The sequence below is a fragment of the Mustelus asterias genome, chromosome 5 (assembly GCF_964213995.1).
Source record: "Mustelus asterias chromosome 5, sMusAst1.hap1.1, whole genome shotgun sequence".
In the NCBI taxonomy this organism is placed as follows: Eukaryota; Metazoa; Chordata; class Chondrichthyes; order Carcharhiniformes; family Triakidae; genus Mustelus; species Mustelus asterias.
In genome coordinates this window covers 104,393,250-104,417,877 of record NC_135805.1, presented here as the reverse complement: position 1 = coordinate 104,417,877, position 24,628 = coordinate 104,393,250, and the positions used below count along the sequence as shown (strand labels likewise).

General features: G+C 39.2%; 1 protein-coding gene across 12 annotated transcripts in view; it reads right to left on the bottom strand.

The window, feature by feature from the left end:
* The window catches only part of rock2a (rho-associated, coiled-coil containing protein kinase 2a), a 193,398-nt gene that overhangs the window by 39,646 nt on the left and 129,124 nt on the right, over nt 1–24,628 (bottom strand). For all 12 annotated transcript variants that reach the window (XR_013497786.1, XR_013497787.1, XM_078213128.1 and 9 more), the window contains 9 exons: nt 22,274–22,520; nt 16,997–17,103; nt 16,629–16,788; nt 12,427–12,587; nt 9,552–9,736; nt 6,870–6,939; nt 3,624–3,727; nt 3,003–3,189; nt 1,630–1,723 (listed from right to left, as the gene is read on the bottom strand). Coding sequence is in view for 10 of the 12 variants with exons in the window: in XM_078213128.1 (XP_078069254.1) it covers nt 1,630–1,723; nt 3,003–3,189; nt 3,624–3,727; nt 6,870–6,939; nt 9,552–9,736; nt 12,427–12,587; nt 16,629–16,788; nt 16,997–17,103; nt 22,274–22,520 (1,315 nt within the window). In the remaining 2 variants the exon portion in view is untranslated. The remainder of the gene's footprint in view (nt 1–1,629; nt 1,724–3,002; nt 3,190–3,623; nt 3,728–6,869; nt 6,940–9,551; nt 9,737–12,426; nt 12,588–16,628; nt 16,789–16,996; nt 17,104–22,273; nt 22,521–24,628) is intronic.

Here is a 24,628-nt window from a genome sequence, read left to right as displayed (position 1 = left end):
AGATGGAATTCTCAGATATGCATGTAGTGGGGGAAAGATAATTTGGGTGAGTTTTGATGCAAGTAGGAATAGCTAACACAAAGGATTAAAGCGCAAGTTTGATATTGCTGTCTGTAAAGGAAAAAGGTAAAACCTGCATGTATATAGATAGCATCTTTCACAACTTCAGAACATCCCACAACACTTCACATTCAATGAGGTGTTGTTCAAAGAATAGTCCCAATTGCAATGCTGGAACAGAGGGTACAAGGTCTCACAATAAAAATATAACCAGGCATTTAATTCTTAGGATAAATATTGGCCAGAACACTGGGGAGGATTTCCCTTCCTCTTCTTTGAAACAGCACCATGGGAGCTTTTACACTCACCTGAAAGGACAGGCGGAATCTTAGTCTAACAACTCACCTGAAAGACAGCACACCTTCAGTGCTATACCATTATGTCATTCGAGATAGTACGAGGTGTTATTTTGACCACACATGCTAGAAAGAAAAACTAGAAAGCCCTCTGTCTATTGAATTTGGATTTCTTCTTTTAAACATTAGCTAAAATTGGTGAACATGCATTATCTGAGTATAGATTTCATTTAGTTATTTCATTTATGACAGTGCCAATAGATCTCTAGGATAACTCAATGATGTCACCAGAACCCACTTAGTGTTGTGATGGTCCATGTGTTTTGCGGGGGAAAGAATACATTTTACCTTGGGATGACGATCCCTTTAACAACTAGGTTTCTCTGAAAAAGGCACGGTAAGAAGTCGCACAACAGCAGGTTAAAGTTCAATGGGTTTATTTGGTATCACGAGCTTTTGGAGTGCTGCTCCTTCATCAGGTGAAGGAGCAGTGCTCCGGAAGCCCGTGATACCAAATAAACCTGTTGGATTTTAACCTGGTGTTGTAAGACTTCTTATTGTGTGCCCACCCCAGTCCAATGCTGGCAACTCCACATCATCCCTGTCAGCGGGATAGGCGAGCAGCCCAAATCACTGCAGATATCGGCAGATAATCCTGCCACCGGCTAATGGCGAGCCGCCCCTACCATCAGAAAACTCGCACTTAGTAGCTGAGTTAATTGTACACTTAAACTTTACTCTTACCGTAACTCGCAGTTTAAAATAGGGTGTTGTTATTAGGATATATGTTCTTTGATTTCAGTGTAGTAAAAATCATTTCTTTTAAACCGTGAACTTTGTGGCTTCATTCTTTTAGTAAATACCTGGGGTATTGGATTCTTAACAAAACTAAATACATTACTAGTCTCTACCAAGACTATAAAACTGTGTATTTCAAGACATTCACTCTATCTGAATCAAATATAGGTAGGTCAGGAACTGCATAAAAGTTTTGCTATACTGTTTAGAAAATGGATACAATTAAAACCTTTCTGACAACAGGAACCATTGTCACCTCTCAGTGAAACTGTTCCTTTTGTTCATATAAGTGACGACATTTCAAAAAGTAAGTTGTTGGTTGCGAAGTTTTTAGGATGCCATAAGGTTATAAGGTGCTATAGAAATATAAATTGCTCCTTTCATATCAAATTGAACAGTACACTAAAAATTGGGTTGAGAATGCACAAGGGAATTGACACATCTATGTTTTATTTTGAAATTTAAATATACTCACGGTCCTGAAGCTCCTTCATTTTATTATTCTGTTCTTCCTTCTCACTTGCAAGATTTGCTACATCAGCAGTCAGCATTCTATTCGTCTCCTCCAGCTAAATAGCAAATTAAAATATTTAAATCAAAACTATCTAAGTTACACAAATGCATACCTGGTAGTTGTGTAATAGTTCCATTGCACCCTCTAGCAGTTTACAATTTATCAAACTTGTGCTCAGTGTAAGTTTGCTTCATCAATGGAAGATATTTTTGTTGCAGATGTTAAGACACTTGAGGCCTCTTCAAAGAAAACAATTGTGTTGCAACTTAGCTTTAAATATTAATTGGTGTTATGTTTCTGAAATTAAGAATGTTTTTTTGAAATAGAATGGTACTGCATTAATTTCTAATTCAATTCCATAAATATATGTGGAAACTAGCACTTCTGTCCAACTACAATTCTGATTCAAGTGTAATCACGACAGAGTCAACAGGAACATTCTTAAACCCCAAAAATGGATAAATATGGGTCAGATGGGAAAGCAAAACAGAAATTTTCAAACATGAACCCATCCTCTTGAATCCATTTATTTATAGTTTTAACTGAGACAACCCAGGTGGTGGTGAGGCATGCGGGCAGTGGTGAGGAAAGAAGTGTGAATAATCAACCTGCTCCCAGGAGATGGATCACTCATTTAAATATTTTAATGAGGCTCTGTTGCTGGTCAGTTGGGTTTCCTGAGCTATTGGAAACTGGCAGTTAAAGGGATGGACGGGCAAGGAATAAGAAAAGTTGCATGAAATGAGTAACTGCTTTTGGAGCACTGCTTGTGACATAGGAGGAGCAGAATGTTTCCATTCTGGCCCACTAAGCCACCTTGATAGCCCCCACAATGATGAAAATCGACACTCCTCCACCCTATTCTTCCAGCAATGCAAAGTTCTCCTGATGTCCACCACAACATACCATCTCCTCCAAGGACAGCTTTCTCCTTCACACTGTCCCCAACCCCAAATCTTCTCCCCTTATATCTCCCAAGAAGATACCAAACCGATCTCATCAAGCCCTACTGATACCTCCCCGACCCAATATCTAGGCCTCCCCCTAACCTCCAATCTCTCAGGGTACCACATCTCTCAGTCTTGTTGGTTGTGGTTAGGAAGCGGTTCCCAAAATTCCCCTAAATATCAGGGTCAAAACATCTCATGCCTGCTTTATGGTATCTATCAACAAGTACAAGATGCACGCAATTTCTGAGTACATATAAAGAACTGAGTAAGTGCCTTGGGCAAAAAAAAATGTTATTACTAGTATTTGTGAATTATGTTTCAATTCTGCTATTCACAACTTTTGATAATTATGCATAAGAATTTAACTAGCAAAGTTTTACTCACAGAGGCAATTGTCGCATCCTTTTCAGCCAGCTCCTGCTTGTGCCTTGCCATCATCTCTTTAATTTCTAGTTCCTTCATAATTTTTTCTTTCTCGAGATCAGAATACTGTTCCTCTGCAATTGAGCGTGCAAGCTGCTCAGAGTCCGCCTTTGTTAGTGTAATCTCAAGTTGTGCTGCCAAAGAATCTCTGCAGAGAAATGAAAATCAGTTTAATCAGCACATTTTTATCTGAGTGATGTGCACACAAAGGAACAACACGTCACAATCAGACCTTCATTCTTAGCAATTCAGCACTTGTCTCAGAAGATGAATTCAGTAAAGAAGATTGATCAGTATAGACTATTTGAAAGACTGGACTTCAACTTTCATAGTTAAGCAATCCTTTTTCCAGAAGATACCAGCTTCAGTTCATATCGAATACATTTTATTTCCTGGTCAAATCATGTGATAAATATATTACAAATATATTACCTGGAAATTCAGGGCTTTACATTTTGAACTTTTCCTATTGAAGATTAAGAAATATAGAAATGCTAAAAGTTCAGTGAAGGTACACTTTAGATTATGTTTCAAACTAAAACAAGATTGTTCTGAGATTGTATCAGTGAAATGAATTCCCACCTCTCATCCTGCAGCTCCTGCATTTTTTGCTGCAAATCTTTACAAAGCTTGTTTTTCTCCTCACATTCTTCCTTCAGCTCCCTAACTTGAGTCTTGTACAACGTCTGTAAAGTTTAAAAGCAGCAAATAACATAAGCTGGCAGTATAATGTTGCTGGGTCAAAAACCTGGAACTCCATTCCTAACAGCTCTGTGGGCACAACTGTACCACTGGAAAGCAGAGGTTCAAGGAGGCCACCTTCACAAGGATAATTAGGAATGGTTAACAAATACTGGTCTTGCCCAGGAAAAAATAAATCAGTATTTTACATTCTTAAATAACTATTTTTGTTATTACAAGAGAAAAGTACTACAAAGGTTTATTAGACCTACCATGCTTATTGGAATTTAGTTTGAGCCATTTCTTAATTCTTCAGTTTTAATTCTTCTCTTCCCTTCCCAGCACAGTGTTTTTTCAAACTTTGAGACTTTGGCATACGAAATACCCCAGCTGCCTAGAATTCTGTTTTTAAATTAGGTAGCACTGGAATTTAAAGCCCATTTTCTTCTTATATTTGTTTCCTCTTTCACTGGGCCAGAATTCAGGTTTCAAACACAGACTTACACTTCCCCCCTTCAAACTGAACACAGGATTCTATTGTGTTATGATCACAGTCACCTACAGGCTCATTTACCTTGAGGTTATGATTAATCCTGTCGCATTGCCCATTAAGAAGTTTAACAACACCAGGTTAAAGTCCAACAGGTTTATTTGGTAGCAAAAGCCACACAAGCTTTCGGAGCCTTAAGCCCCTTCTTCAGGTGAAGGAAAGGGCTTAAGGCTCCGAAATCTTGTGTGGCTTTTGTTACCAAATAAACCTGTTGGACTTTAACCTGGTGTTGTTAAACTTCTTACTGTGTTTATCCCAGTCCAACGCCGGCATCTCCACAGCATTGCTCATTACCAGGTCTACAATAGCTTCTTCCTGCTTGGCTCTGGAACATATTGCTCTAAGAAATTGTTCTGCATACACTCCATAAACTAATGTTCTAGGTTATCTTTGCCAATTTGATTTGTCCAATGTACAAGACAACTAAAGTCACTGATGATTACTGCAGTCTTTCTTACAAGCCCCATTTATTTTTTCAGTGTACTTTGACCTACAGTGTAACTAGTTAGGGAGCCTTTAAACTACTCCCACATGTGAGCTCTAATCTGTCCTTATCTCTTACTTCCAACCAAACTGATTTGATATCTTGCTCTTTGGAGTGAAGGTCATCTCTCGCTACTGTACTACTGACATTCCTAATCAACAGAGCTACCATAACATATTTTCCTAACTTCGTATCTTTTCTAAATATCAAATATGCTCCAATCTTTACAGGCACCCTGCAACCATGTCTCTGTGATGGCTATCAGGTCATACATTTAATTACAAATGCTGTATGCATTCAGATACACAGCCTTTAACTATATTTTTCCTATTTTTTAAAGAATCTATGCCTTATCTGCTGGTGCACTAAGTTTCTACTCTCTCTCCCTGCCACACTCCATTATCTTTATCCAAATCACTACCCTGTTCTATATCGTTACCATCTGAATTACTACATTTCCTCTCACACAATCCCTTCCCCCATTATTTAATTTAAAGACCTCTCTACTGTTCTAGTTATCTACTCGCCAGAACACTGGTCCCACAGCATATTTCAGGTGAAGCCTGTCCCAATGGTACAGCTCCCATTTTCCCCAGTAGAGGTGTCACTGCCCCATGCATCAAAACCCATTTCTCCCACCCAAGTCTTGGAGCCATGCAATTATCTCTCTAATCTTATTTACACTACCCCAATTTGATTGTGGCAAAGGTGGTAATCCAGAGATTACCACCTTTGAGGTTCTGCTTTATAATTTTTCCACTACTTGCTCAAAATTCCTTAGCAGAACCTCTTTTCCAGTCCTTCTTATGTCATTGGTACCAACATGGACCATGACAACTGGAACCTCCTCCTCCCACTGCAAGTTCCTCTCCAGCACCAAACTGATGTCCCAAACCTTAGCACCTAGCAGACAAGACAGCTTTCTGGACTTGCACTCTCAGCTGCATAGAACTGCGTCAGTCCTCTGACAATATTGTCCCCTACTACCACTACATTCCAATGAACTCCTTTCACTTGAATTGCTTTCTGTACCACAGTGCCATGGTCAGTTCGCACATCACCCTGCGGCCCCTGCTTTTGTCCCACAAGCTGCTAGAACCTTGAGCATACTGGACAATTGCAAGGGCTGAGGCTCTTCCATTCCTACCTTCTCAAACTCCTTACCTGCCTCACTCACAATCACACCCTCCTGTCAAAGACCAGTGACCAAATCAGATGCCCCTGACCCAAGGGCTGTGAGCGCATCCTAAGACAAAGTGCTGAGGTAAATATCCCCCTCCCTGATGTATCGCAATGTCTGCAGCTCGGTTTCCAGTTCAATGACTGAGCCAAAGCATCTCAAGCTGCTGACACATACTACAGATGTGTTTGCCTTGGATCACACTGGTGTCCAGAAACTCCCACATTCTTCAAGTTTTTCAGTCACAACACATCACCTATCCTGCCATCTTTATTATCTGCTAATTATTATTTTCTTAATTAATTTATAAACTCTATTACTCCTAATGAACTTTACTATTGCTAGATATAAGAGCAAAATAAGCATTACTTGGCTGTTTCCCTCCTATCTCAAGCACTGAATTCCCTTACTCACCAAATTTCCAAGTTCGCACTCTGATTGACTGCACTTTATGTATTTGTTATATAAATTAGGAATTGATCTAGGAAAAGGTTTAGTTTAACTTCTAATGTTTTAAATGAATTCAAAATTTTATCTATATTCTTCATCTAATTGGTCATACATATTTTCAGACACAGATGGTGTTGCAGTAATAATTACACACACACTCCACTGATAATGCTCTATAGGCTTAAATTTGGTTGCTTATTTTTTCATTTGCAATTTAATTTGTGCCCAAAATTAATGTTCAATGATGGCTTTCTGGTGGTTAGATTCTTTTTCTTTCTGCTCACATAATAGACATTGTTCTTCTTTTGTGAAGTTAAGTGCAAAAACAGTAGTATCCTCGTCTGTGCCTTTGCAATTATTATTTATACTTTTAAAAGTATACACAAATCATTAAAAATGAAAAGTTTCGTCCAACAAAATCTTAGAGCCTTATTTAATTGTATTAAGTTTTCCTCACTGTGAACTCAAAAGTCGAGAACATACTGAAAAATACTGTTCTGCCTCCAGCTGGTCCTGAAGTTCTTTCATCTGACCATCAGCATCCTGACGCTCTCTGCAATAATGAATAAAATTCAAAGTGAAACATCATTTTACAAATGAAAATCTAAATACATCATCCAGCTTACTTTAAGGCAATTAAAAATATAATCTATTTTTTTAAAAGCCAAGTATACTTTTAGTACATGAGCACTGGCCCCCGCTACCCAAAAAAAAGCCTCCCTTCTTTTCCTGCCAGGAAAGGAAAATAGAAAATGCAGGTTCAATCACTGTACAATGTGTTCATGAGCTATTTGCAGGAGATTAAACATATTAAAGTCAGTATATGAACCCAAGTTTGGCAACCAGACCTTTAATTTTGACACTGATGCATAGTACTTAAGTTTATGCCAAAGCTTTAAAGGTTATTGCCAAATTGTAATGGTGATCAGAATGTGTGCTAACTGGAAGGAGGTACATTTGAAGTAGAGATCCACTTTCCACTTAGAGTAAGGTTTATTTTTGAATAGAAAACTAGAGCCTCCCAGTCAGAAAACATTTACAATTTAACTATGAAACAAATATAAGCTGTACAAAACAGGATTAGGCATAACGATAATTAAGGGCTAGGGTGGGCAGGAACTCTGAAGGTGGAGTTAAACTTTTAAATAAACAACAATGTCTATAATGGGTAAACTAATATTTTTCCCCATTTGCTTAACTTCTGCATACACTGGGCACAAGTATGGCATTAATGTGACATTAACCTTCTAGTTTTCAAGTTTTCTTCCCCATGTCCAGATTAAAGTATTCAAAAGTTGTAAAATTTGCTTCAAGTAAATACATATTTGAATTAGATCTTTTACACAGGGAAGTAACTCAACTAAGTTAGTCATCAATTATGTTTGATCTACAAATGATTTAGGCCCATGTAGTGGCCTAATTGCTTTGGAAAGCAAAATGTAACCAAAATTAGATTATGCATCATCAACTAAGTTTGTACAAGTATGATCAAGGTGCAACTTGAAAAAGTAGCCCAAAATGGAAGAATTGGAATTTGGAGTCTATATAATAAGTTTCATGAAGTGGAAGAGAGAAACTGTTAGAAGAATGATTTAGTACAAGAGAAATGATCCTCATTTCATTTTTGGTGTTTTAGACCGTTTAACATTCTCATGGCTGGGTGCTAAACCTTTAAGAATACCTAACTTCCCCATGAGAACTATTATCCCAGGACTAAACCGAAGAGCAAGAATCCCAGTTAGCTTTTAGACCATACCTCTCATCACTGGAAGTTGAAGAGATCTCAATTAAAGTTGAAAATATGATTCAATGTGATTACACTAATGATGAACAAATTAATAATCTACATGTATCATACAGTTAATACAGTTAGAGTGGATCTCCCGCAACAAAGAGAGTAAAGGTTAACTCTAAATACTAATCATAAATTGGCTCACTCTTGCAAATTAGCAGGAGACTGAAACAAAATAAGCAATACAGAGATTTATATAATTAATTAGAGGAGATAGTGAAAGTAAATCCAGCAATGTCACTTCACTGACAAGTTATTTTAGTAGCATCCAAATAATATATACAAAATTAAATAGAAGATAAGAAAAGTTTAGTTACTGGGAAAATAACTTGTGTTCAAGTTCAGAATTAATGACACAAACACAGCTAGGTGCCTCATCAGTTCCAAACTGTTCAATTGAACCCCAGAGGGTAACAGAGAATTGAAGGAATCCACTTTTTAAGGAAAACAACATGCTTCAGAGGCGGCACGGTGGCACACTGGTTAGCACTGCTGCCTCACAGCGCCAGGGACCCAGGTTCAATTCCCGGCTTGGGTCACTGTCTGTGTGGAGCTTGCATATTCTCCTCATGTCTGCGTGGATTTCCTCCGGGTGCTCCGGTTTTCTCCCACACTCCAAAGATGTGCTGGGCAGGTGGCTTAGTCATGCTAAATTGCCCCTTAGTGTCAGGGGGACTAGCTAGAGTAAATACATAGGGTTATGAGGATAGGGCCTGGGTGGGATTGTGGCTGGTGCAGACTCGATGGACCGAGTGGCCTCCTTCTGCAGTGTAGGATTCTATAATTCTACGCCTGGTGCACTTAGAAGATTGGACAAAATTTCGATGAAGCATTTTAATTCAAGAGTAAACAGGTTAGTTTCATTGATTGAATATGGCCATACTTCCTACCCTATCATTGCTGGAACAAAGTAGTTTCACAGTTTCCTGACAACTTTGGTAGAAAATTATGACTTTCTAAAAAACTGACAACTGTTCAAAAAAGAAAAGAATTGAAAGTAGCAATTTGCATTTGTATCACCACTTAGCTGAGCAAAAAAAAATTCTAGCCCATCTGCAAAAGGCCCCTAATTTTTCCAGCAGTGAGCACCGAAGTAACAGATCCAATTAGTGCACTCGCCATCACAAATCCAGATGTTAAAGGACAGACTGGTAACTAATATTATCAAATGGCGGGATACAACTGACATTACTTTAGTTACAATTTGTTGATTTGCATCCTAGACAATTGCTACATTTGACAGCCACTGTTGCTCAACTCAAACCTGATAAATTACAGAGCTTTATAGCCTGTTACAGTGCTGGCTTTCCTACCACAAGTCTTTGCTATTTACATGGAACATGTCAAGAGAGAAAAATGAAGGTAGGACATACTTTCGCAGCTCTCCTATCTGTTTTTCCAGGCTCAGTTTAGTCTCCAGCAAGTGATTTATCTCTTGTTTCAACTGTTTCTCTGACATTTTCAATGAATTGACTTGTTGTGTCTGCATCTTCAAGTCATTTTGAGTTAAACTACGTTTTTGTGTCTCCTGTTCTATCTTCAATGATAAATTTTTAACCTGCAAAAGAAAATGTTGTCATATATTTTATTTTGTAATTGTACAATCTAGATTTGACTACAAAGCAATCATTTATGATTTCCACTCCTTTCGAACCATGGTGTGGATGAATTAGTTATTGTTCAACAGAATTGCATCAGTTACTTGCTTGGCAGAATCAAAGGGCACAGTGGTGTAGTGGTAAGGTTACTGAACAAGTAATCTAAATGGCCCAGGGTAAGGGTCTGGTGCCACAGGTTCAGAACCCATTATGGCAGCTGGTGGAAATTAAATTTAAATAAGAAATATGGAAAGAAAACTAGCCCATGATCCTGAAACTCTCATTACAAAACATTTGATTTAGCACTGTCCTTTAGCAAAGCAAATCTGCCAACCTTATTTGGTCGAACCTACATGCAACTGCAGACACACTGCAATGTGGTTGACTCTTAACTGAAATTACATGGCCTTGATCCAAACATGGACAAAATAGCTCAATTCCTGAGGAGAGAGTGCCTGTTGCTTGACAGCAAGCAGTGCTGACATCAAATAGCTTCAGGGAGTCTGAGCAAAACTGGTCTTTGGAAATCGAGGGCAAAGTTGTCCACTTGGAGTCACAGCTAGCACAAAGGAATATAGTTGAGGTTGTTGAATGCAAATCGTCTCAGTCCCAAGACATCACTGCAGGAATTCCTTAGGATAGTGTCCTCAGCCAATCGATCTTCAGCTACTTCATCAATAATCTCCCCTCCATCATATATGCAAAACTGGGAGAATTTACGATGGTTGCAGAGTGTTCAGTACCATTCGTAACTCAAAAAGTACAGCACAGGAACAGGCCCTTTGGCCCAACAAGCCTGTGATGCCTTTCTAAACTGCAGACCTTTTGCCTTTACGTGGTTCGTATCCCTCTATTCTCTGCCTATTCATGTATCTGTCACAATGCCTCTTGAACATTGCTATTGTATTGGCGCAGCAACCTCCTCTGGCAGCGCATCCCAGACACTTACTACCCTCTGTGTAAAAAAACTTGCCTTTCACATCTTTAAACTTTCCCCCTTTTACCTTAAGCCCATGTCCCCTAGTAACTGACATTCCTATCCTGATTATCCATGCCTCTCATAATTTTGTAAACTTCTATCAGGTCTCCCTTCAGCCTCCAACGTTCAAGTGAAAACAAACCAAGTGTGTCCAATCACTCCTCATAGCTAATACTCTCCAAACTAGACAGCATCCTGGTAAACCTTTTTTGCACCCTCTCCAAAGTCTCCACAGCCTTCTGGTAGTGTGGCAACCAGAACTTGCGTGATATTCCAAATGTGGCCTAACTAAAGTTATATACAGCTTCAACTTGACTCACCAATTTATATCCTCTTGTGCATCGACCGATGAAGGCAAGCGTATGCCTTCTTGACCACCTTATCCATTTGTGTTGCCACTTTCAGAGAACTGTGGACCTGTACGCCTAGATCCCTCTATATGGTAATGCTTCTAAGGGTTCTGCCATTTATTGCATATTTCCGTCCTGAATTAGATCTTGCATCAACCTTGCATTTGTCAAGATTAAATTCCATCTGTCATTTCTCCGCCTAAGTCTCCAGCCGATCTACATCCTGCTGCATCCTCTGGCAACCCTCCTCCAATCACTATCCACAGCTCCCCCAATCTTTGTGTCTTCCGCAAACTTATTAATCAGGCCACCTGCATTCTCCTTCAAATTATTTTTATATATTACAAACAACAGGGGACTCATCAGATGCTTTGCAGGATCTGGGCAACATTCAGGTTTGGCTGGTAAGTGGCAAGTAACATTTAAGTCATATAAGTGCATCTCCAATGGCCATCCCCAACAAGACAGGACCTAACCAACCCCACTAACATTCAATGGCGATACTACCGCTTAATACCCCACCATCAGCACAGGTGATGTACAAGTCACCAGGTGTACAGAAACTTGACCAGAAACTGAATCAGACCAGCCATTCAAATACTATGGTTACAAGAGAAGTCAGAGGCTGGGAATTTTGTGACAAGTAAATCACTGCCTGACGACTTCCGCATTCCCTGCAAAATGTTTCACCATCTACAAAACAAAGTCAGGAGTGTGATGGAATAGCTTCACTTGCTTGGATGAGTGCAGCCACAACAACACTCAAGAAGCTTGATGCAAGCAGATCCAAGACAAAGCAGCCCGTTTGGCTAGCATCCCACCACCACCTCATTCAACTCCCTCCACCACCTACGGACAGCGGCAGCTGTGTGTGTACCATTTACAAGATGCACTGCAGCAGCTGACCAAGGTTCCTTCGACAGCACCTTCTAAACCCACAACTTTTACCACCTCGAAGAAAAGAGGCAGCAGATCATGGGGACATTATTATCTGCGAGTTCCCCTCCAAGCCACACATCATCCTCAGTTGTAACTGTATCACCATTCCTTCACTGTTGGCGAGTCAAAACCTTGGAACTCCCTTCCTAACAGCACTGTGAATGAACCTACACCATGTGAACTTCAGTGGCTCAAGAAGGCACTCATCACCACCTTCTCAAGGGCAATTAGGGATGAACTACAAATTTTGGCCTTTTTTTGACCTTCCCCAAAATATTTATCCAAAGTTGATATTCAAATGAGCCGACTAGTGAGATTCCAGATTTAGCCAAACAATTTGAATCATTTCCATTGTTAAGCACCTTTAAGTAGTAACACTCACCTCCTCAGTTAATTTCTCCTTTTGCCTGAGCAATTCTTCTATTTTTTGCTGTGCTTGTTTTATATCACAATCCAACATTGAACGTTGCTTTTCAGCTTCTAATAAACGGTTTTCAACTTTTTGCTTTGAACTTCTCTCTTCCTGTAGCTTCTTCTCCATTTCTGTTAGAAAAACGGTTTCAAAGAAAGTCATTATAAGTTCAAGCTATTACACTCAAGTTATCCCCAGCTCTGACAAAAAAAATCTTGTACCAAAAAAGTTCAAGTTTTCAATAACGCTGTCCTCTTGTGGTGCTAGATGAGCAGCATCACATAATTTAAAACCATAATACAAAAAACAGTAAAAGCTTCTACAAGCATTTATAAAGGAACAGAATGGCTAAAGTAAGCATTGAACTGTTAAGAATGAGGCTGGGGAATTAATAAAGTGAAACAAGGAAATGGCACTGAGACTTTGGGACAATTATTTTGTATCTCTATTAGTAACAAAAGAAAGGGCAGGAGACATAGTGGATGAATTGGTAGTAATCCTTCAAAATGCCCTAAACGCCGAAGAGCTCCTAGCAAATTGGAAAACTGCAAATGAAACACCTCTTCAACAAGGGAGACAGCAGGAAACTGCTGGCCTAACATATGTCATGGGGAAAATGCTAGAAACCATTGTTAAGGGAGTAGTAGCAAATGTTTAAAAAACATTTGGACAATCATAATACAATCAAGCGGAGCAAACATGATTTTATGAAAGGGAAGTTGATAGAGTTCTTTGAGGATATTGCATGCAGCATAAATAAAGGGAGTCAGTAGTGTATTTAGATTTCCAAATGGCATTTGATAAGATGCCACAAAAGATTATTATACAAAGTAATAGCTCATGGTGTTGAAGTTGGTTTTTCCCAAATCACCGTGGATAGTGGACTGGCTAACAGGAAACGAGAGTCTGGATAAATGGGTCAACTGCAAATTGACACGCTAACTTCTCAGTGCCACAGGGGTTAATGCTGGGACATCAACTATTTACAATCTATACTAATGGATTGGATGAAAGAACCAACTATGATGTGGCCCAATTTGCTGATGATATAAAATAGGTAGGAGAGCAAGTTTTGAGGAGGATACAAAAGATCTGTAAGGAATATAGATAGGTTAAGTGTGGGCAAAAAATTGGCAGATTGAGTACAATGTGGGAAAATGTGAGATTGTCCTCTTTGTTTTAAAGTTTACTTATTAGTGTCACAAGTAGGCTTATATTAAGACTGCAATGAAGTTACTGTGAAAATCCCCTAGTCTCCACACTCCAGCACCTGTTCGAGTACAGTGAGGGAGAATTTAGCATGGCCAATGCACCTAACCTGTTCATCTTTCGGACTGCGGGAGAAAACCGGAGCACGTGGAGGAAACACACACACACATGGGGAGAACGTGCAGATTCCACTGGAATAGAATATTATTTAAATGGAGAGATACCACAGAACTCTACATTACAGAGAGATCTGGATGCACTTGCACATGAATAGCAGAAAGTTAGCAGGAACGGCCAGTAATTAGGACAAATGAAGTGTTGTAACTTATTGGGGAAGGAATATAAAAATAGGGAAGTCTTGTTACAACTGTACATGGCAGTGGTGAGACCATAATTAAGAGTAGTGTGCATTTTTGTTATCTTTCATACTTTGGAAATACTTGCTTTGGAAGCAGTTTACTGAAGGCTCACTCGGCTGATTTCTGGGATGAAAGGGTGGTCTCAAGAGGAAAGGTAGAGCAGGCTGCACTTCTACGCATTGGAGTTTAGAAAAATGAGAGATATTACTGAAACATAAGATTCTGAGGGTGTTTGACAGGGTAGGTGCTGACAGGATTTTACACTTCCAGGGAAATCTAGAACTGGGGGAGAGATAAAAATAAGGGGTTTTCCACTTAAGACTTTGATGAGGAGAAATTTCTTCTCAGAGAGTTATTAGCCTTTGGAATTCTTTTCCATAGAGAGCAATGGGGACTGGGTCATTGAATATATTCAAGGATAAGTTAGACAGATTTTGGTCAAGGATTGGGGAGTCAAGGATTGTATAGGACAGGCAGGAAGGTGAAGTTCAGGCCACATTCCAATCATCTTACTGAATAGGCTCATCGTCAAATAGCCTATTCCTGCTTCTTATGTTTTTACGTTTTTCAAAGCAAAGAGATGAAGTCTACTTACGCTATCTTCATGACTGTCTTAACAATAAAGTTGGTGAAAAAAGTGGGAACAGAATTTTTGGTTTCCTTTTTGTGGGAACTGGGTATGTGACATGTCCATTGAAGAACATAAAGAGGGGAAAAATCTCTTGCAAGACCAAAGTACAAACGGACTGCCAATTGGGTAATAGTGAGACAATTTATAACCAACTCATTCACCACCATTATGTCCAGCAATAGTCTAAGTATCATTCTTCGATCAGGCATTTGCGGTCTTCTGGTGCAGTGGTAGTATCCCTAGCTCTGAGCCAGAAGATCCAGTCTACCTTTGCTGGGGATCACTATTTTCACCAATAATATTAACCACAGAGGTTTTGAAGGTGAAAAGGGACACATCTTTCATGACTGAAAGATGCCAGGAACTCAGAGGAGCAACTCAGCGTGGACAGAAGATGGTGATGGTCACCAACATAAATGTGGAATACATGATTCCAACAGAACTGGCAGCACTGTGCTGAAGTTTAATAGCTCATCAAGTTTAAGGCAAGTAAGATCATAATCTTATATTAATGCTGTGTTATTGAGCATGCCTAGCAAAACAAGTAAGGGCCACCTCCTACCTGTCAATGTCTGCAATGAATGCCTATTATACAGTGGGGTTTAATTCATGGAATCAAATCTCACACTTATAATGTGCCTTTTCTTGCATCTTAAATCTGTTTTGGTGAAACAAATTTTCCATATATTGTAGCTGCATAATGTAATCCCCTAGGATGGATTTCATTCATTCTAAACCTGCAAAGCAATAGTTTAAGTACATTCACCCCAGGAAACCTCAATACTGAGGTAGAGTAGGATTGGTGAGATATGGTGCTGCGGCCGAACTAGAACATGCAACTGGCATACCTGCATATCTTCTTGGCAATCACTATTAGTCAAGATCTTTTTTCAGTTTGAAAAAGGGCATAATAGAAGAACAGTTACATATAAGGATTAATCTGAGAATGGGAAGAAAGTTATCTTTTGTTCTCTTGCTATTCGCTTTTTCATTGGCATTACATCATCAGCTAAGGCCCATCACCACATCATTCATTCCACTGGAAGCTGCAGGCTATTTCTGAAAGACTCTCAAAGACAGTAGCTTTGCAAATAGCTTCCCTTCTCTAACTGGTAAAATATGACCCAAATACATTGAGCAAGACCACATCTCAAATCTGTTACTTCAATCATTCTAATTCTCCAAGCCATAAGCTCGAGAACATCTATTCTAGGGGAACTGCAATTTTGAAGGAGAGAAGAGTGTGCGGATTGAGAAACAGCAAGCCCATCCATACCTTAGTATACAAATGATTGAACCTTCATGTCAAAATGAATTCAATTTGATTCTGAAGAGCTGAACTGAAGAGCTCAACAATCACCAGGCAGGGGAACACTTCAGCAGTCAAAGGCATTCAGTCTCTGATCTTCGGGTAAGCGTTCTCCAAGGTGGCCTTCACAACACACAACGCAGAATCGCTGAGCAGAAACTGATAGCCAAGTTCTGCGCACATGAGGACAGTCTCAACCGGGATCTTGGGTTCATGTCACACTATCTGTAACCCCCACAACTTGCCTGGGCTAACTGCCCTGGCTTGAGACAATTCACACCTCTTTAACCTGTGCTTAACCCTCTCTCCACTCACATTGTCTGCACCTGTAAGGACTTGATTACCTGTTAAGGCTCACATTCCAACCATTATCTTGTAATTGAGTTTGTGTCTATATATGCCCTGTTTGTGAAACAAATCCTGCACTCATCTGATGAAGGAGCAGTGCACCGAAAGCTCGTGCTGCCAAATAAACCTGTTGGACTTTAATCTGGTGTTGTGAAACTACTTAAAATAAAACCCATAGATTCTTGAGGAAAATTCAAATCTAAAATCCGAGCAATTAGAGAAATGAATATTTGTCCTCTTCCTACCTTTCAAAAAGTAAGATATAATTATATTGCCTCAAGTTGAAATGTCTCCCCGTAGCAATTTTAAAACAAACCTTTCATGGCTTCCGATTTTGCTTCTTCTATGGACTCATAGATCTTGTTTTTGTCTGCTAGTCGTGCCTTGGTAGCTTTGTGCTCTGCTTCTTCCTGTTCAAGTCGCTGCTGTAATACCTTCTGCTTATACGTCATGTCTATTTCCATATTATTCTTCTCCTGTAAATAAATCAGAGAAAGGGGTGAAGTTTAAAGCAAAGTCATGCAAAAAGTACAAATACAAACTACTCTGTGAACATACTTCACAGGTAGTTCTTCTCAGGAAAGAATTTGATGTTAATTTTACTTAATGAGGAAAAAATGCACCTAAGTAAAAGCATAAGATATAGGATTAAGACAACTTAATCCAAAAGAAAAACTGTCTCACCTTCTCCAAGTCAGTTAGTTTATCTTGTAGCTGTCTTTTCTCCATTTCAGTTTTGGCCAATGAGCTTTTACTATTTTGCAGTTCATCTCCAAGTGACGAAATCCGACCTGTAAGTAAGTAACTGGTTAGTAAAAGCTCAATAAAATGTTGATATCTCAGCAAAATTAAAGATTATCTCCACTGGAACAATAATTTCTTCTAATCTAAATTCTCATTTCATATCTGTTAATACTGCACCCTTATTTACATCTGCATTATATCTCAACATTTAAAAAATCTGTATTGCGTCTTTTCAGCATCCTTTCACAACTTAAAGGCGGCATGGTGGCACAGTGGTTAGCACTGCTGCCTCACAGCACCAGGAACCTGGATTCAATTCCAGCCTTGGGCGACTGTCTTTCAGAGTTTGCATGTCCTCACCATGTATGCATGGGTTTCCTCCCGGTGCTCCCACAGTCCAAAGATGTGCAGGTTAGGTGGATTGGCCATGCTAAATTGTCCCTTGGTGTCCAAAGATGTGTAGGTTAGGGGGTAAATATGTGGGGTTATGGGATAGGGCCTGGGTAAGATGAGCTGTCGGTAAGTCAGTGCAGACTCAATGGCTGCCTTCTGCAGGGATGCTATGATTAGGACCATTAATGCAATATTGGATCTCTTGATTCAATGTCTGTAATTTAGGGCTCATCACCTTATTGTAATTTCAGGCATGTTCTCCTTACTTCGATTTGAAACCACAGAACAACATTTAATGATTAAAAGTCCTTTCCAGAGACACATGAACCTATAAACTAGGATCCATCCTAGTAGTGGAAATTACTTCTCAATGATTATAGTTTCGACTCCACACCCATTCTCTGTATCCCTAGATTCTAAGACACCAAAAATCTGCCCATCACAATTTAAAGATGGCGTTTCCACAATTCTCTGGGATAGATTCATAACCATTTGAGTGTAGAAATGTTTCCTTAATTAAGCCCTAAATTATTGGCCTTATCCTGAAACTGTGTCCCCTTGTTCTAGATTCCCCAGTCGGGGGAAATTACCTCTCAGTATCCAACCTGTCAAATCCCTGCATTATCTCGAATGTTTCAATAAGATCACCTCTCATTTTTCTAAACTCCGGAGAATATAGTCCTCATTTACTCAGTCTCTCATCCAAGGAGAACAATTCTATTTCAGGGACTAATCTAGCAAACCTTTGATGTACTGAGTTCAATTCAAGCGCATGCTTCCCTAAATACAGGGAGCAATATTGCACACTGAATTAAAAGTGTGATCTCACCAAAGCCCAATAAGTACAATGGTAATTTTGTACTTCAATCCTCTTGCAACAACAGCCAACATACAATTTGCTTTCTTAATGACTTGTTGTACTTGAATGTTAACTTCTTGTGTTCTTGTACAAGCACACCCAGGTCTCTCTGAAGATCAACAAGTTGAACGCCTTTCCAAAAGCATTCTGCTTTTCTATTCTTATGACCAAAGAGAATAACCTCACACTTTCCCACATTATACTCCACCTGCCAACTTGCTGCCCACTCACTCATTCATTAAATATCTCTTTGCAGAGTCTATGTCCTCCTTAGCTTCCTCCCATACTCCAAGGATGTGCGGGTTAGGTTGATTAGCCATACTAAATTGCCCCTTAGTGTCGGGGAATTAGCAGGGTTAATATGTGGCGTTACAAGGATAGGACCTGGGTGGGATTGTTGTTGGTACAGGCTCGATGGGCTAAATAGCCTCCTTCTGCACTGCAGGGATTCTATGAATATATGTATTTAGCTTGGATTTCCATGGAGCTTTGTATCATCAACAAATTCTGTTTTTTTACCTAATTAATTAATAAAAATTGTGTATAGTTGAAGCCTCAGCATTGATCCTTGAGGCACATCACTAGTCATCGCCTGTCTACTTGAAAATATCCCTTTTAACATTACTCTCCTTCTTGTCCTGTAACCAATTCTCTATCCATTTGAAAATATCACCCCCAACTCTGTGAATCCATATCTTGTGTAAAACCTTTTGTGTGGCACCTTATCAACGGTGCTTATTGGAAATCCAAGTTTATTACAATTATTGGTTCCCCTTAATCTACCTACTACTCACATCCTCAGAAAACTCTAATAATTGTCAAACGACATTTTCCTTTCACAAAACCATGTTGACTTGGTCAAATCATACTATGCTTTTCCAAGTGCATTGTTAAGGTTTCTTTGACAATCAATACCAACACTTTCCCAATAATCTTTTTTAAAATTGATTCTTTTATGGGATATGGGCATCTCTGGAAAGGCCAGCATATCCCTAATGGCCCTTGAACTGAGCAGCTTGCTACTCCATTTCAGATGGCAGTTCCGTCAACCACATTGCTGTGGATCTAGAGACATATCAGCCAGACTAATTAAGGATGTCAGGCTTCCTTCCCTAAAGGACATTAGTGAACTAAATAGGTTTTTGTGACAATCTATGACAGTTTCATGGTAACCCTTACTGAGACAAACTTTACGTCCCAGATTTATTCATTTTAAATTCCACCAGTTGCCATGCTGAGATATGATGCCAGTCTAGTGACATTATCGCTATGTCATTGTATCCCCTCTCCTGACTGATGGCAGGCTAACCAGCCTGTAGTTCCTGTTTTCGCTCTCTCACTCTTTTCTTGAATAGCAGTGTTACATTTGCCAACTTCCAATCTGCTGGGACCATTCTAGAGTCTAGGAATTTTGTAAAATCAAAGCTGTAGAGATAGTGAATGTGCTGGCTATCTCTTTTTAAACTTTAGATGAAGGCAGTTAGGTCTTGGTGATTTGTTGGATTTTACTCCTTGTGTTTCTCCAGTATTTTTTCTTCAGCTGATATCAATTACCCCAATTTCACTCTTCTTATAACCCCTAGGTTACCCTCTATTTCTAGTATGTCACTTGCATCTACTATTGCAAACACAGACACAAAACGTTTGTTAAATGTCTCCACCATTCCCCATTATATTTTCTCCCATCTCTGCTTCTAGGGGACGAACATATACTTGAGCTACTCTCTTTTTATGTACTAGTAAAAGCTCTTAATAATCTGCTTTTATACTCCAGGCCAGTTTATTCCTATTCAATTTTCTCCCTTTTAGAATTTTGGGTGGCCCGTTGCTGGTTTCTAAGACACTTCTAATTCCCAACTTAGTATATTCTTTGCATAAGCCTCTTCTTTTAATCTAATACCATCCTTAGCCTCCTTAGTAAAACAAAGATAGATCTTTCTCACTCAGTTTTTGTTTTTCAATGGAATGTATTTTGAACTTTGAACTTTTTTTAAATGTTCCAACTGTTTATTTACTGCCATACCATTAAGTCTATTTAACCAATCAATCTTAGCATCCTTCAAACCGATGCAATTTGTTGTAAGTTTACGATTCTTGTTCGTGCTTTCAAACAACATGGAATTCAATCGTATTACAATCACTATTTAGAATTCCGACAGTGCAGAAGGAGGCCATTTGGAGTCTACGCCGTCTCTCCAAAACAGCATCTTAACCAGGCCCACCACCCTGCCCTATCCCTATAACCCCACACATTTACCGTGGTTAATCCACCTAACCTACATATCTTTGGATTGTGAGAGGAAACTAGAGCACCCAGAGAAAACCCACGCAGACACGTGGAGAATGTGCAAACTCCTCACAGTCATCAAAGGCTGGAATCGAACACAGGTCCCTGGCGCTGTGGTGCAGCAGTGCTAACCACTGTGCCACAGTGTCGCCTAGTGGATTTTTCACTATGACATTATTAATTAAACCTGCCTCATCGCACTTTAGATAAAAAAGAATACATATTTGGTTCTGCAACATATTGCTCCAGGAAACTGTCACAAAAGCATTTGACAAACTCATCTTCCAGACCACCTTTGCTAATTTGAGTGATTCAGTCTCAACAAAAATTAAGTCTCCCACTATTATTATATCCTTTGTTACATTTGCAAAATAACTCATTGGTTGTGAAGTACTTTGAGACAGAAGAGAATGTGACAGTGTGCCAAACAATAGCAAATTCTTTTATTCCTCCTTTTGCCTGGTCTTTTATTTTACATCTCAAACATGAATTCCACTGTCTCAACAGTCAAACTATTTGCCTAATATACAGCCATGTATGAATTGCAATTTCGTCTAGGTAAGTATAAGATCTAAGCCATAATTTCAGTACCATTACCACAGGTTCCATCCCCATCTCTGGCCACCGAGATTCACCCAAACTGTTCACAGCCTCGACATCCTCTTCCACACCAGGGTAGGTTCCTGACTGCATATCCTTTCCATTACAAAACCTACCTACTTCCAACATCAGTACAGCTAACCTCCACTCTTGCCTCAGAAGATACCATAAAACTCTACTATTCTTTGTCATCTTCATATTTAACTACATCAATGCTCTTCTGGCCAGTCTACCCCCTTCCACAAGTTTAAGCTCATTGAAAACTCTCTGTATCATATCCTTCATTCGGTCCCACTTACTCATAACTGCTAGCTTTGTTTATCTAAATTGGTGTCTGATTCACCAATGGTTTTAATTTAAAAGTCTCATCCTCAAGATTAAGTCATTTCATGCCTTCACATGGCGAGATGTCAGGTAGAAAAGAAAGGCCCATAAGAAGCTTGATCCAGCTTTAAGGCAAAAAGGGTTATCTACCAAACATTTTATTCCATCATGGTTTGAGATGTAAAGTGACATGAATTAGGAATTTCTGAAGTTTTATGTTTAAGGAGCACAGATTATAACTTCATTCTCAAGAATTGAGAAGTTTAATCTATTTGAATGGAAAAAGTTTTGAGTGATTGCATCCACTCTCTTGATCTCACAAGACAAATGGATATTTGGGAATGGCTTTAGAAGTCTGTAAGGGCGTATGGAAGTTTCCTTCCCCCCACAGTGTAGCCTCCCACCACAACAAATCAGATTTGAGACATTTGGGACAGAAAAATTGGGGGAGAGAAAGACATTCTGTTCTGGGCCCCTTAAAACGATTTTAAATATTTGTATTATTGTAAGCTAGGACCAATACTCTCAGAGCAGTGGTGAGATTCTAAGCACAAGCTTGATGATATCTCTGTCGCCACATATGTGATTCAAACCCCTAAAAGCAATTATCAAGTTTCGGCCACATACAGAAAAAAAGAAAATTAACAGCCACATCTGTCTCAGTGATCTACAGAGCGAAAGAATAAATTGATTCAAGTTATTTTTTTAAGAATTAGTTGATAATTGAATCTGGTCTTTAGACTATTCATCATACCTTGCAAGTCAGTGATCATTTCAGAACCATGATTCCGATCTCTTCGTTCAGCTTCTAGTGCTGACTGTAAACTTATGTAGTCTTTTTCAAGTTTGAGCTTGGCATTATCTAATGCAGCATTTTTGTCTTGTATCTCCCTGTTGTTAGTCTCCAGTTGTCCTAATTGCTTTGATAATTCTGTTTGGTTCTTTCGTAGTCTCGCTGCTGTTTCAGATTCAGTCCTCAGCAAGGCGTTGGCTTCATCCAACTAGTTTTCATAAAAATAAAAAACAAACAGCAAATGATCAAATACAGCCTTAATGCACATTTCACACCTCACTATCTTGGTGGTAGCCATGGGGAGGACAGGGAGTAAATGTATACAAGGTACTTCACTTGCAAACATTTGTCATAATTTAGCTGCCTTTGCCTATTTATTATACATAGCAAATACATTTCTAAAGAGCAGATTAAAAGTCAAACTCAGGTTTGGACAAAAGGTCTGATTGCACAGTAGTGATTATAGTGATTATCGTGGTCTGCAATAGATTTTCTGATCTTCAAGGGCGTGGAAGATTAGAATGGTTGATAGGTGAAATTAGGTGGAACTAGCTTTTAGACATTGATCAGCAAGTGCCGAATATTTAAATAAATGCTGCAATATAAGTGTTTGAACAATATCAAATGGGTCTTCAAATAATCTCCTAGAATTCAATGCAAATGCAAAAGTGATCACTTGGACCAAGTACCAGTGGAATATCAGCCTTAGAATTGCACTTCAGCAAAAAAGTCAACCTCAGAGCAGGACAAAAGAACATTTTCAACTACAAATTATACTATATGTTGCAAGTTGAATAATGAAAATGAAATGACTTGATGGACCAAACTTAAAATAAACTAAAAAAAATCAAACAATCCCGAAAAATTGAGATTAAAATTGGCATTGTGCGTAACTGCCATAAATTTCAAGACTTTTATGTTCAGCATTTTTAACAAGATGACAGTTAGTTGCTAGGGGCAGCACGATAGTTAGCACTGCCACCTCACAGCACCAAGGACCCGGGTTTAATTCCAGCCTCGGGTCACTGTCTGTGTGGAGTTTGCACGTTCTCCCCGTGTCTGCGTGGGTTTCCGGTTTCCTCCCACAGTCCAAAGATGTGCGGGCTAGGTTGACTGGCCATGCTAAATTAACCGTAGTGTCAGGGGGATTAGCAGGGCAAATATGAGGGGTTATGGGAATAGGGCCTGGATCAGATTATAGTTGGTGCAGACTCGATGGGTCGAATGGCCTCCTTCTGCACTGTAGGGATTCTATGCTAACATGCTTTTTTTGTTGGTTTTATAAAATGTCATATACATTTATTTTTAAGTCAAGATAATGTTTGAAGTTTAAATTTTAATTGACCAGCATAGCCCACACTATGATTTTTTAAATAAATGAGGAAATTGCCAAATAGATAGAAACCTATTCTTAAGGACTATGGGTGTTCATTAAAATGAATGTCACAAATATTCAAGAGGCTTTATTGCCTGCAGGCACAGACTGCCTCATTATCTGAGGAAATGTAAATGTAGCTAAACACTATACAATCACCAACAGAGAACTGCATTTCAGACCTTATTATGGATGGAAGATCAATGATGAAAAATTGAAGATAGCTGTGCCCTAAGGCTTGAAGAACTCTTGTAGGAAGGGTTAAAATGATTGGACTAATAACCATAACCATCTTCCTTCATGCCAGGTATGACTCCAGCCATTGAAGAAATTTCCCCCTAATCTCAGTTTCCCTGGTGTTAAAAATCTCAAGGGCAATCACTCTCACCTCACTTCTGAAATTATTCTCATGTTTAGACTAATGAGTGAGATCTGGAACGAAGTGATTCTGATGGAACCCAAATTAAGTATTGATGAGTATATTACTGGTGAGTAATTGCTGCTTGAAAGGGAGTGGGCTAATAGGATGCTAATTGGTCAGGTTGAATTTGTCCTTTTTTTTCTGGACAGGACAAAACTGGGCATTTTCCACATTGTTAAGTAGATACAATTATCATAGCTGTGCTGGAACAATTTAGCGAGGGGTGTGGTTAGTCTTGACATGTAGGTTTTCATCATTATCGCTAGGATGTTGTAGCCCACAGCCTTTGCTGTGCCCAATGGCACTGAGCTATTTCTTGATGTCAGGTGGGATGAGTTGAATTGGCCAGAAGAACCTAATAAGGATCGGCCAGTCAGCATTTCTGCCTGAAGGTGATTGCAAGAGTTTCTGTCTTGTCTTTGGTGCATGTATTGAGGATGTTCATGAATCCTCCTTCTCCTGTTAGTTGTTTTAATTGTCCACAAACATTCATGGCAGAATTGTAGAGCTTTGAGCTTTT